Here is a 14,107-nt window from a genome sequence, read left to right on the forward strand (position 1 = left end):
GAGCTTTCTCCCTGACTGACTTGGAGCCCGTTTTGGACAGAGCAGTGCTTTCTGTCACACACGCAGAGACAGCAAATCAACCAGCTGTAGAGCAAGCAACAGGAGGTGGCAAGATGCTTGCCACTGTGTCACTTTGTAAGTGTCCCCCACAAACTGCGGCCAGGGCTAGTTACTCTTTGGGTTAAAGCAATCCTGAGAACTTGAGGACACTGCCAAAGCCTTGACAGCTCCTAAGCCTGGCCTCTGTTGCCAGAGCCACACGGAGAAAGTTGTTAATTCTTTAAATGAAAGCTCGGTAAACAACCAAGGGGCCCATCATTTGCTCAGCAGTGGGCTAGCTGGAGCACTGCGATGTGAGTGTTCTTTCTGGTCAAGGAACTTGGAATGTTTAGGCAAGAGGAGCAGAAGACACATTTGCTTGTTTAGAAAGTTGAATCACAAGAGATGTCACTCAAAGCAGTAGGTAAGTAAATGCCAAATGTCCTTGTGGAGGAAGAAGCATTCAGAGGGGGGGATTGCAATGGCCGAAGAAAGACAGTCTTTGTGATGGAGTGGAGAGGGCTGGGGCTCTGGAGCCAGGCAGGCTGGGCACAGATTTTATGTGAGCACAAGGAGGGAAGCTACCCCCCCCACACCAGACTTTAGCTTCCTTATCCTGGAAGACAGGTCTCTGCCTGACGGGACTGGGGAGGGGATTAGCCAAGGAGGATGCACTTAGCACGCATTCAGTCCATATTGAGTTTGATTTTTTTTCTAAAGTACACCACAAAGTTGAGGTGTAACTCAACAGGTAGACAGCCTGTCCCACATGTACATAGTCCTGAGTTCAATTCTAGCACCACATAAACTGGGCATACCTGTAGTCCCAGTACTTGGGAGGTGGAGGCAAGAGGACCAGAGGTTCTGAGTTGAACTCAGCTACACAGGGAGACCACCCTGGGATACATGAAACCCACTGCCAGAGGAGAAAACCCCGGGCTTCATGCCTGCGGGGCAAGCTCTCTACCAATGGAGCTACACCCCCTGTCCCCTAGACATGTTTGGGCATAACTGAGGTCATATAGACTAACACACAGTTTTCATCCCACCCTGTGCAGTTTCTTCCAGAAGCATGCCCCCCCCCCCCGCACGATTAAAAAACCTTTCACAAACATTCACAACACCCGTATTACCTCATTCACAGATGTACCAAAATCGCCTGCACTAGTCTGCTACCAGTGGACATTTGAGGCTACTCAAGCTATCATTAACTAGTCTATTATTAACACTACTGTAAACAATATTCCCATGAAGAGCTTTGTAGCTTAACTATTTCCTGGGGCTGTGTCGCTATAGGTGGAATTAGTACTATAGGAAGGTTCTGGCTACATACAAAATACTTTTCATTGAAGCTGCTCAAGCATCATACACACACACACACACACACACACACACACACACACACACATTTGCCAGTGACAAGCAAGAGACGACTGGTCTTTTCCAATCCAGAAGCCAAATATTATCTTCGAAAGAAGAAAATCCCCCTTCCCCTCCCCCAGTTCTATAGTCACCAAACAGCAATTCATTGTCCCCTTATCTGCTTTCTCCAGTGAATATCCTTCACAGGACCTAGAAAGGCATGTGCGGACCATGGAAGGAAGCTCTCTTTTGTCTGCCAACAATCAACAAATATTAATTATGCAAATCATGTTACTCTGATGGTACTCTCTGTCGTTCAGGGACAGGTCTGGAAGATTTGTCTTCTCCCATTTTTGCCTGTGTGAATGCAGGAGTTTGGAGGTTCAATGCAGCTGACAGTCCTGCTGCTGAGGTCCAGCTACACAACGCCGGTACTTTTCTAACAGGTCTGACATTCCAGCCCAACGGCGCTTCTGTCTGTCCTAACTAGTTTATGGAAACATGAGCTTTATTAATGATTTGATACAATTAACAGTGACTGTGAACGTTCTTGGCTCCTAACTTGGCTGTTTTTGAGGGTCGCACCTCCTAATTCCAAGGATCATCTAAAGTGCAGAGCCCAAGAGGGCCTGGCCGGCAAACTTTGGGGGAGAGTGCCCAGGCCACACAGGAAGATGGTGCATAATTTACAGAGAAAAGGTTCCCAGGCTGCGAACTAGCTCCCCAGCACCTCCAACCAAAAGGCTTCATGAGATAAAGAAGGGGATGCAAATGTATTATAGTTCAGCTAGCAGATTGCTTGCCTAGCGTGCACAAAGCTCTCCGCTCAAGCCACGGCACACAGCTGTAATCCCAATACTAGGCAGGTGACAGATAGGAGCATCAGAAGTTCATGGCCAGCCTGATCTACATCAAACTGTCTCAAAACAAAAACGGGGATGGAGAGGACAGCGATTGGAATAGAGTTCAAGGGTCCAGTCTGGGCCTGCATTCTCCTTAGGACCATCCCAGGATGGGGGGGGGGGGTGTATCTGGGTTGCCTGGCAACCCAGGCTCCGGCAGCGGGAAGTCTCTTCTTCGCCCTCAAGCCTCCACCCCCCCTCCCCCCCCCCCCCCCCCACCCCGCAATCTCGCAATCTGGTTGGTTCTGGCCCCGCCCTTCTCTCGCTCCCCGCCCCACCCAGGCTCGGCGCCGGTCAGAACTGGCGCGAGTCTGGGAAGCTGTCTGGGCGCCCACTCCATCCCCTAGCCTGTCTGAGATTCTCTAACCATCCACCCCTTCAACCCCAGCCCCCACCCCCGCCTAACCAACTCTTCATTAAGAATTCCCATCCGTGCTCCAATTTAGTGTTCTGCGTGGGAGACGCGGGTTAGGCGTAAAGGGAAAGCTCTGGGCTCAGGCCTGGCTTGCAGTACAGAGCTGCTCTATTTGGTCCCCCGGAGCGCGCGATGCACAGCTCGTGGCCCGAAGCTGGGACTCTGTAATTACCTGTTAACTATAATGCATTCCTATATGCTATGAAATGAAAATGAACCATTGCGTCTGTGCAGGTTTCTTAGGATTGTTACATATAATCCTCGTTGCTAAATCCCTCTTTATAATAAAGCACACTTAAATCATTTTTTTTTAAAAAGTTTCTTTATGAATTGGTTGCCACTATTGTGATTTTTCTTGCTGGGAGTATACCTCCACTTCTCGAAGGGTCCCCAAGTGTTTTCTGCTCATCGACATCTGATCCTGATGTCATTACTGTGAATGGGCAGTAACACACACTTGCATCCAGAAGAGCTTGGATAGTAGTAGCGCCCAGAATCAGACCCTGGCCGGGCTTCCAACATTGCCGCCTACTGGTTAGGTAGGTGCCAAGTCACCCCCTTCTCCACACACACACCCCACGCCACTCTAGTCTCAACGTCTCCATCGGTAAACTCTTAAGTCTAGCGGTCTATCCACTTGGGCAAGGATGGATGCGCGACCCACAGAAACTCGCTGGCTGGTACCCTGCTTTCCCCAGCATTATCCGGCCAGGCTCTGGACCCACGAGGTGACCTACAGGAGAACAGCAGCAGCTCTCAGACTTCGGCGCCCCAGCGCTCCGAGCCCCTCCCCCGCCGCGCTCCTCCCGCCCCCGTCCGGTCTGCGCATGCGCTGCCCCGCGAGCGTGTTTTTATAAAAGTCCAGTTCGGGCCAGAAACTTCAATTTGTTGCCTGGTGCAGCAGGTAGCAGTGACCCTCCGAGGCGTTCGGTGCTCCGGTAGCCACCACGGCTGGAGAGCGAGTGTTGCCATGGAAGGCATCAGTGTAAGTCCAGTTGCATCCTACCTTGTAATAAGCGTGCAAACTTAGAGCGCAGCCCCTCTAAGACCGGGTGGAAGCGAACAGAACCTTGGGGATGCTAGGGTCACGAAGAAGGGGCGCGGGAGCTAATTTTTTGTGAGCATGGCTATAGGGGGAGGAGGATAGGAATATTTTTCTCAGTAAATAGAGGAGGGGGAAGGGTCCTATGGAGCTTTCCTGAAGCTGCCCCTGTTTTCCTCTTGAGTCTCGTGGCGCTCGTCAGCTTGCACGCTGTTTGAAAACTTCCCGGGTTGTTTGTTTGTTTGTTTGTTTGTCTTGTGCACTCGGGCGAAGAAGGCTCGCGCTCTGCCCCGGGACTCAGTCATCGTCTGGTCCTCCTGAGAACAGGAGTTTCTTTACATTATGTGAATGTAGAGACTGAAGTCGGTACGTGTAGGCAGAGTCCCCAGGTCGACTCTACATCCCGGGTGAGCTTCGAACAGAAGCGTCTCGGAGTTAGAGGAATGCGGTTCTAAAATTCCCTGCTGCGGACGGAGGAGCGCCAGTCTCCGGCGGGAAACGCGAACTAGCCTACCGCGTCGCTTGCCTGAGTGGGGTCCAAACCGCGGCAGCCGCGGGGAGGTGACCGAATGTGGCCGCTCTGGGGTCGAGTGGCCGCGCTCTTGCGGACATCCGAAAGGTGGCAAATGAGCCTCCCGAGGTCTGGGTTGCCTTTAGGATTGTTCACGAGAAAGGGGCATAAGCCTGCAGCATGCGGCTGCTGGCCGGGGAGGTGTGCTCGGCGGGATGGTGGTGGGTTGGGGACAGGAGGGCGTGTTGGAACCGCACCTGGGTTGTGCCGGGTCGCCGCAGGGATGAACAGGTGCAAGCCTGGAGACGGTTTGACTGAACCCCAGTGCAGAGTTTAACCGTCGGTGGTTTCCTGAGTCTTTTGAAACCCCCTCGCTTAGGGAGGGTTTTGTTGTGTTTCTTTTTTTTTTTTTTTTTTCGTTTCCTCCGGCGGCGCGCAATTCAAAGGCGCTCGCACTGGAGCCGCCCAATCTGTTGCCAGCACCCGGAGGGACGATCCTGGCGCGCAGCCAGGAGGAACCCCTGGAACCGCTGCCGGTTAGCCTTAGGCTTGAGTGCGGTGGGCAACAGCGCCAGCCCCTAGGTGGGTGACTCGGAACCTAGGGGTGTGCACGGTCTAGACACCCCCACACACACACACCAGCTGCTTACCTCGGACCCCAGAAGCTAGCTGGGTCGGCTGCAGGGTGGGAAAGGACTGGGAGAGTGAGGAAGTGAAACTTGGGGCGAAAACCACGGGGTGCAGACCCCGTGACTTTCCCCACCCAGGATAATGTGACTCTAACGTCCCAGATACACCCAGCGATAAACATGGGGGTGGCAAGGGAGGCTTACCTTCCAGAGAAGCGCGGGAGGCGGGGTGGGGTGGAGTAGAGGAGCGCTGTTTGCTCATTTTTAACACTCCCATAACCCTAAACCGCACCCCCACTTCCAAGACTTTGGCATTATTCCTCTTTCTTCACTAAGTGTGACTTGAAATGCAGGGGTTTGTGTTTAGACAGACGTGAGAAAAAAGGAGATTTTGCACCTAAAAAGCGTTGAGTCTTTGGAGGGACCCCCACCATCATGCTCTGCTTCCCTCTCTTCCCTCCTTTGCTCAATCTTCGGAGAAAAAAACTTACTCCCATCTCTCCCTTCAACACAGATTTAGCTACACACCGCCCGCTCACTCCCACCCTGCAGCGCCTGGGAGTGACTTCTTTGTGTGTATGGAGGGGGTTTTTTGTTGTTGTTGTTGTTTGTTTTGTTTGGGGATTTTACTTTTTTTTTCCTTGCCTCTCGTGGGCGGGCGGGAGAGTTATCCAAGGCTAGGCTGTGCACCCCTTCGAATCTCAACGTCCTTTTGTTCTAAACAAAGACTCCTAATTGGTTCCACTAAAGAAGGGATATAAGGAAGTGGCAGTGGGGAAGATGGAGAAACGTGTTGGTTGCAGGATTCTGTATTCTCTCTGGACCTAAGCCAGCCCTTTGGAGTTTCCTGGAAAAGGCTGGATTTAAACCTGCAATTTAAAAAAAAAAAAAAAAAAAAAAAAAGCTAGTTTTTTAAGCACCAGAAACACCTAGAACTTGGGAAAGGCTTGTTGACCTTGTAAGTGATGTGCATGTCCCTGTTTTCTTTTGCAGATATATACTGCAGATAACTATTCTGAAGAACTAGGGTCGGGAGACTATGACTCCAACAAGGAACCCTGCTTCCGGGATGAAAACACCCATTTCAATAGGATCTTCCTACCCACCGTCTACTTTATCATCTTCTTGACTGGCATAGTGGGCAATGGGTTGGTGATCCTGGTCATGGGTTACCAGAAGAAACTAAGAAGCATGACCGACAAGTACAGGCTGCACCTGTCCGTGGCCGACCTCCTCTTTGTCATCACGCTTCCCTTCTGGGCAGTTGATGCCATGGCTGACTGGTACTTTGGGAAGTTTTTATGTACGGCTGTCCATGTCATCTACACTGTCAACCTCTACAGCAGTGTCCTCATTCTGGCCTTCATCAGCCTGGACCGGTACCTTGCCATTGTCCATGCCACCAACAGTCAGAGGCCAAGGAAGCTGCTGGCTGAAAAGGCAGTCTACCTGGGTGTCTGGATCCCTGCTCTTCTGCTGACCATCCCTGATTTCATCTTCGCTGACGTCAGCCAGGGGGACGGAAGGTACATCTGTGACCGCCTGTACCCTGATAGCCTGTGGGTAGTGGTATTCCAGTTCCAGCACATCATGGTGGGTCTCATCCTGCCAGGCATCGTCATCCTCTCCTGCTACTGCATTATCATCTCCAAGCTGTCACACTCCAAGGGCCACCAGAAGCGCAAGGCCCTCAAGACTACAGTCATTCTCATCCTGGCTTTTTTTGCCTGCTGGCTGCCATATTACGTCGGAATCAGCATCGACTCCTTCATCCTTCTGGAGGTCATCAAGCAAGGATGCGATTTCGAGAGCCTTGTGCACAAGTGGATCTCCATCACAGAGGCTCTCGCCTTCTTTCACTGCTGCCTGAACCCCATCCTCTATGCCTTCCTGGGAGCCAAATTCAAGACCTCTGCCCAGCACGCACTCAACTCTATGAGCCGAGGCTCCAGCCTCAAGATCCTTTCCAAAGGAAAGCGGGGTGGACACTCTTCTGTCTCAACAGAGTCAGAATCTTCAAGTTTTCACTCCAGCTAACACTTATGGAAAGACATATATAATATATATATATATATGATAAAGAACTTTTTATGTTACACATTTTCATATATAAAAGACTGACCAATCCTGTACAGTTTTTTTTTATTGACTGTTGGAGTTTAATGTCTTTTTAGTTTCTGTGAGAGTTGACTTAATTTATATAAATATTGTTCGTTTGTTCCATGTGAATGAGTGGCCAAGTTCTTAGTTGTTGTTTGTGTGTAGGACTGTAGAGCTGTAGAGAAAACTGAAGATTTTAGGACGTGTGGTGAATGGGCTGAAGCTAGAAGTGATCCTCAGCTGTTGCTGCCTAATCTCTCCGTTCCCGAGGAGCACACCCCCCACCTCCGCACCCCGTCCCCACCCCCACCCCGTTCTTAGGTTGCTTAGTTATACTGTGCGTGCGATTTGTCTGTAAAGAATAGCACTTAAAACCAAAGCCTGGCACGGTATAGAAATGCTTGTTTTTCAGTTTTCGAGAGTGGGTTGCTCTCAGTACCTACAGATGTACAGTCTTGTATTAAGTTGTTAATAAAACACAATGATGAACTTACTTGGTGTTGTACTATGTTGTCATTTCTGCTGGCTATCAGTAAGTAATGTGTTTGGGAAAGTAGACTAAGGAACACATTATGGCACAGCAGAGATCCTCCTGGGTGTATGTATGTGGGTTCACCTATGTGCACATGCATGATGCATTGGGTGGTCAACTTTAGATGTTCCTTGGCACCTGTCGTACCATGCTTTTTGGGGGTTTTGTTTTCTCTCTCTCTCTCTCTCTCTCTCTCTCTCTCTCTCTCTCTCTCTGCGTGTGTGTGTGTGTGTGTGTGTGTGTGTGTGTGGTTGGTTGGTTGGTTTTTTGGTTGGTTTGGGTTTTGGTTTTTTGGGTTTTTTTTTGTTGTTGTTGTTGTTGTTGTTGTTGTTTTGAGACGGTCTCTCGCTGGCCTAGAACTGGATAAGTAGACTAGACTGGCTGGCCAGCAAGCCCCAAGGAAGCAGCTGTCTCCCTCTTCCCAGAGCTGGGATCAAAACATGCCCCACCATGCCCAGTTTCTCACTGGCACCCTGGGAATCAAACTTGAGTTCTCAAGCTTACGCAGCAAGGATGCTACCAGCGGAGCCATCTCCCCAGCCCGTCTTAAGTGTTGTAGAATATGTTGCTAACTGTTGTCCTCTGCTTCTCTCATCCCGGAATGTTTACAGAGGGGGGGATCTAGGGCATCGAAAGCTTAAGTAACTTGGTCTAAGGTGTGAGACAAGCCACAGCCAGAATTTCAAAGTCTGTGTCCAAAAGCCAAAGCCTTACACTTTCAACTCATGGAAACTTAGGCGTACCTGTGCAGTGCCCAGTCCCATGAAGGACTGTCTTTCAGAAAGAGGTGTACAAAGCAGGAGGAACACGGGATGCTGCTTGCATCTCACTCACTCCAGCTTTCCATCTGAAGGGAAGTCAGGCTGGGCGCTGTGTATCATCTAGCGTGGATGGCATCCTTCCCTTCTTACAGAGGTGGAAACTGAGGCTCAGAGGCTCACTGTAACTTTTATCTTCAATCGACACAACCCAGAGTTGACACCCTTTCTCCGCCTTACGCACTACTGTCCCCCAGAACACCTGGCCAGATGTCAACTGAGTTGTTGTGAGCACAAAGCCAAAAGCGAATGTTTTCTTCATAAAATTAGCCGTTACCAAAATACCATCATTGCGATGTCTTCTATGCAAATCTTAGCACCTTTATCCTGACTCTTACAACACCAACAGCTCCTGAGGGGCTCAACTAAAGCAGCTAAAGATTAATACTAGTGGGGTCTTTGCTTTTTTTCTTTTTCTTTTTCTTTCTTGAATCAAGCTCTCCTTCATCGCCCGACTTTGCACAAGATTTTAGAGCCTTATGTAATAACCTAGAGCTATTTACACTAATGTTGTGCAAGCCTCAAACTCTTGAGTAAATTGCAGGTCCGGTCTCCATTTAAAGATAACTTCTCCTCTCCAGTGGTGCTACCTCTCCCACTTTGGAACACAAACAGGGTGCTGAAGGCATGCTCCCAGATAGTTAGTGAGATATAATTAAGACAATATTTGGTCTCTTAGTAATTGTTTCTGGCACAGAAAATCTGTTTGGGAAGGAAAAATTGCAAGGCCTTATCTTTCTTAGGCAAATCACATTTGTTCAAGACAAATTATAGATCCTGTGAAGGGAAATAACTTAATTACTTAAAATAGAATCTAATTTAGCTGTACGTTTTTTTTTGCAGCAGCCTATGGATCTGAGGTAATTCATGCCAATGTTCCTATTCCACTTGAGGACACAATTAGATTTTCAGTAGGAAATTATCTTGAGTTTTCTTGCCTTCCTCGGGGGAGTCTTAATTGGATCACCCTGAGACATAGTTTTAGATGTGCCTGCTGGAGGGCTCGGTCTTAAAGCTGTGACCACTGTGGCGGGCTTCACTCCAACCTGCTCTATAAATATTTATTCACAGGGAGACAATAGGAGAAATCTTTGGGAGGAATTCTTTTTCTTTTCTCCTCTTGGCTTGAAACAGCCTCAGCCTAGATTCCTCTCCTTTGCCTTGGAGCCTTGACAAAAGGAACTTCGTGGAAACAAACTTCCCAGCATCGCTGGTCTTCATGGGTATTTCATTCTCCCTGGGAACAAAGGCTGATAGCTCCTCCTCAAAAACGAAAAGGGTTTTTTTGTTGTTGTTGTCTTTTAAAGGGCTTTACTCCCTCCCTCTTCCAAATGGGTGCCCCCACCCCCAATCACCCTCTGTCCCAACTCTGTCATGATGAACTGCTCCAAAGCTTTCCCTGTGTCCTGGTTTGTCTGGCAATGTGAGGAAACCCAGTCTGCTGGCCAGCCCTCACATGAAGTAACTGATTGTTCCTTGGGCTCCTCCCCCATGAATGGGGCCCTTGAAGGTCAGTAATGTAGCTGCAATTGTATAATGGAAGCTAAAATATTTAAATTGTATGCATGCTGCCAATAATGGTATGAATATGACATCTGACTTACAAATGACATCAGGTCTCTAACTAGGCAGGAGCCTGGATGGTTTCAATCTAAAAAAAAAAAAAAAACAAAACACAACTTTTGTTTTCCTGAAATGCCACTGGGCAATCTATCTTCCTAGTCTGTGGGCTTCCCAACCTCCTTTCATGGCTGTATTTGTGTGAACAGAATCATTCCAGGGTGCTCTTTTGGGAGAAAACGGACTTTGTTTTAATAACTGAACCAAGTGTCTGTGGTTTTTCTCCTGTCTGATATTCAGACACTAAATAAAGGCTCCACATACAATTGTGCACTGTTGTTCAATGTAATACTCATTTAGGAGAACCAAGGCACCCTAGAGACAAAACTCAAATTACCAAAGAAAGCAACTCAGTACCCCTGCAATGCTCAAAAACATGTTCTGACAGCCTAGCATCCTAAGGATGCACTCAGCTCTCAGGAGGAACCCTTTTGCCAGTCAGACAGTCAGAGCTAAAGAAAGCCCCAAGAAACCAGGACGTCATTCCCAAGAGTACAACCTATGAGAAATAGTAGTGTTCTGGGGCCAAAAGTAATGAAAATGGATTCTTTAAAGGCAGTGGTCCTCAGCTGGGAGCGGAATCTCCCTCCAGGTAACATTCTGGTAGGTTCTAGAAATATTTTTGAGTGATCCTATTAAAGGGAGCAGGAGATGAGGGCAAAAGACCAGAGATGTTGCTTCAGATCCTATAATGCTCACAAAATCACCTGCCACAAAGAACTGGCTGACCTAGAATATCAGTGGTAGTCCAACTTCAGAAACTGCCTTTTAAAGGGAGATGACTCCATCAGTGAAGTGTATATAAGGGAGGAGGTGGAGACAGACCAATCCACTGGGCTTGATGGTCATTCTAACCTACTTGATGAGTTCAGGCCTAGGAGAGACCCTGCCTCAAAATAAACAATAAAAAATGTAGATGGCACCTGAATGACAGTCATGGTTGTCCTCTGTCCTACACACACACACACACACACACACACACACACACATGCACACGTGCACGCGCACACACACACACACACACACACACAGAATCCCTTTTTGAGGTTATAATGCTTTGAAAATAAGGATCCAGACAACCAGTATTTCTTTTTTATGTAAATGAAATTTTATTTTTTAGTGTGTGTGTGTGTGTGTGTGTGTGTGTGTGTGTGTGTGTGTGTGTGTGTGTATGTGTGTGTGTGTGTGTGTGTGTGTGTGTGTGTGTGTGTGTGTGTGTGTGTGCCAAAGCCCATGTGTGGAAGTCAGAGGACAACTTAAAGGAGTTGGTTCTCTCATCTTGTGGGTCCCTGGAATCAAACTCAGATTGTCTGCTTGACTACAGGTGCCTTTACCCACTCAGTCATCTTGCCAGCCTGAAACCAGAATAACTCTATGAAATAACATGACTCCACGAAGGCCTTCATCGCTCTATCTGAATGCTTTGCCATGCCAAAATTTATAAGTTAAAACCCCACCACTTTGAGGGAATGGCCTTGAAGGGAAGACCTCTGGGAAGAGATGGGGTCATAGGAGATGGGATTCCTGACCAGAGTCAGTGTCCTAGAAACCCAGCCAGCCTTTTAGACCTCCTAAGGATAGCTCAAAGGCACCAGCTCTGAGTCACCAGACACTGAATCCGTGAGTGCCTTGATCTCCACTTTCCCAGCCTCCAGAGAACTATATTTCTGTTGTTCCTAAGGAGTCAACCCAGATTTGTTGTTTCAGCAACTCAGCAGAAGAGCATTACTGGGCGCGATTCCAGTGGGATGCCAACATCTTCCTCCAGCCCTGTCCACTGGCTTCACTTGAGAGCACTGCGCTGCTCCTCCCCTGCTCGCCTCACACAGTCCTCTCCACCCTGAGCCTCTTCACATGCACCTCTTTTCAGGCCGTTTTCTTCTGTCTTTAGATAATCTTCACATCCAACCCAGGGGACTCTGCCATTGTTTCTCAGCTCCTGGAGGGTGAGTGTGTAGTCCACAGAAAGGTGGACATAGGGATGACAGCGCACAGTGAAATGTAACCTCTGGGGATCCTGTAATTCCTGTCTAGTGTTGGCTTCTCTAAGCCAGCAATGTTTACTCCCTCACTCCTGACTCAGTTTAGAACACTTTCTGGTTTGTTTGTTTGTTTTCTTTTATTAAAACAAACAGGAGACAGACAGTGGCGGCAGCCCCTTTAATTCCAGCACTTGGGAAGCAGAGGCAGGCGGGATCTCTGTGAGTTTGAGGCCAGCCTGGTATACAGAGCGAGATCCAGGACAGGCACCAAAACTACACAGAGAAACCCTGTCTGGGGGTGGGGGGAGATACAGAACCAGCCCATTCTTCCACTGACACCATTGATTCATTTAAACTAATCCTGTTAAATCTAGCAGTTAAAACCTTGTAAGGAAAGGTTTCCTTCTGGGAAAACAAAAAAGAAAAGGAAAGGAAAAAAAAAAAAAACTTTTCAACTAAAAATGCCTGCTAGCTACAGATTAAGTTGAGAGATCTGCTCTGTGAAGAAGCCACCTAAGGAGGAAGAATTTTTCAAAACCAAACAAACAAGGGTGTTCAAGCACACTATGCCAGGTGCTTAGTGTTTATCTTACAGAGCCAGTGTATGATTAGGTTGATTTACATACTGCAGTTCAACTAACCAGAACCCAACTCATCAACACTCTTCATTAAAGAAGATGACTTCCTCATATGGGACCCCGTCAGAAAAAAAAAAAGTCATGCATATTGAGAGCCACTGAATCCCAGGTGCTCTCTGACTCAGGATACAAGACCCCCACCAGTGAGATACCACCACCGCCATTTTCAGGAGGGGACACTGCAAAAGACCTTAAACTACAAATGAAAGGCTATTCTCTTGCCGATCTGTATAGTAAAGATAGCATTGAAACTGGACCTCTGTGTTCTGCATAGTCTCAAGTTCTCATTCATTGTTTCTCTGTCTATGTCTGTCTCTCTCTATCTGTCTGTCTGTCTGTCTCTCTCTCTCTCTCTCTCTCTCTCTCTCTCTCTCTCACACACACACACACACACACACACACACAAACACACACACATTTGTGTTTTCAGATAGGGTCTCAGGTAACCCAGTCTAGCCTCAAACCAGTCAAGGCTGAGCTCCACCTAAGTTTGGGAATTATATATTTGAACCACCATGCCCCATGTATATGTGCTGGGACCCAAACCCAGGGCTTTGTGCACGCTAGGCAAGCAAGCACTCTCCTGACTGAACCACACCCTAGCCTTATTAATCCAAATTAATCTACCTTTTCTATATCCCTCCAATCCTAGACACTAACAATAATAGTTACTACCATTTGCCAACAATACACACCAAGGGACTTTGATTATTCCATCTTTACAGAAACTCTATACAAGTAGGTATTATTATTATTGTTATATAAACAGAGAAACAGAATCATAGAACTCCGTCTAAAGCTGGCCCAACGTCACAAATATAATGAATGCTAAAACATGAATTTCATTAAGGCAGTCTAACCCACAGTGAGCCCTCTTCATCATTTCAGGGACTTGGTTATTTCTCCTGATGTCATTCAGTATTCAAGTAACTAACCATGAGATCAAATAGATCTTTTATAGAGCTAAATGTTTGGTGGGTGGGGCACATATGTAACCCTGGCACTTCAGAGGAGGCAAGAGGATCAGGAGTTCAAGACCAGACCAGGCTACACAAGAGCCTGTCTCAAAACAATAAAAAATAACAGATCAATCATGTTCCTTGATATTCTTCAGGTTTAAACAGTAGACATCTAGCTGGTCTTGCACTTTTTAAGTTTATTTTTTTTATTTTATTTTTATGTGTACTAGTGTCTTGCCTGCTTATATGTATGTGCACAACATACACATACTGCCCTCAGAGGCCAGAATAGGGATTCATCTCCCCTGGGACAGTAGTTACACACAGTTATGAAGCACCACATGGATGCTAAGAATTGAACCCAGGTCCTCTGGAAGAGCAGCCTGTGTTCTTAACTGCTGAGTCATCTCTTCAGCCTCTAGCTTTATGTTTTAAAGCAACGAAGTGGATGCTAACATTTCTGAAAGATTTTCACTATTGCTTCTTGTAACACAATGGGCTTCAAGTTAGCCTGGTGCACTGTGCCTGGCCTATGGTCGATGCTCAATGACGTATTAG

At 47.6% G+C, this 14,107-nt stretch overlaps 1 protein-coding gene across 1 annotated transcript; it reads left to right on the forward strand.

Annotated features, from left to right (window-relative positions):
• The first annotated feature begins 3,439 nt into the window (after positions 1–3,439).
• On the forward strand, positions 3,440–7,493 carry Cxcr4 (C-X-C motif chemokine receptor 4). Its single transcript, XM_036202363.1, has 2 exons — positions 3,440–3,703; positions 5,894–7,493. Exons 1-2 carry the CDS (start codon positions 3,689–3,691, stop codon positions 6,935–6,937), a joined length of 1,059 nt encoding a protein of 352 aa, XP_036058256.1. The 5' UTR covers positions 3,440–3,688; the 3' UTR covers positions 6,938–7,493.
• Positions 7,494–14,107: the final 6,614 nt, after the last annotated feature.

The sequence above is a fragment of the Onychomys torridus genome, chromosome 11 (genome assembly GCF_903995425.1).
Source record: "Onychomys torridus chromosome 11, mOncTor1.1, whole genome shotgun sequence".
Taxonomy (NCBI): domain Eukaryota; kingdom Metazoa; phylum Chordata; class Mammalia; order Rodentia; family Cricetidae; genus Onychomys; species Onychomys torridus.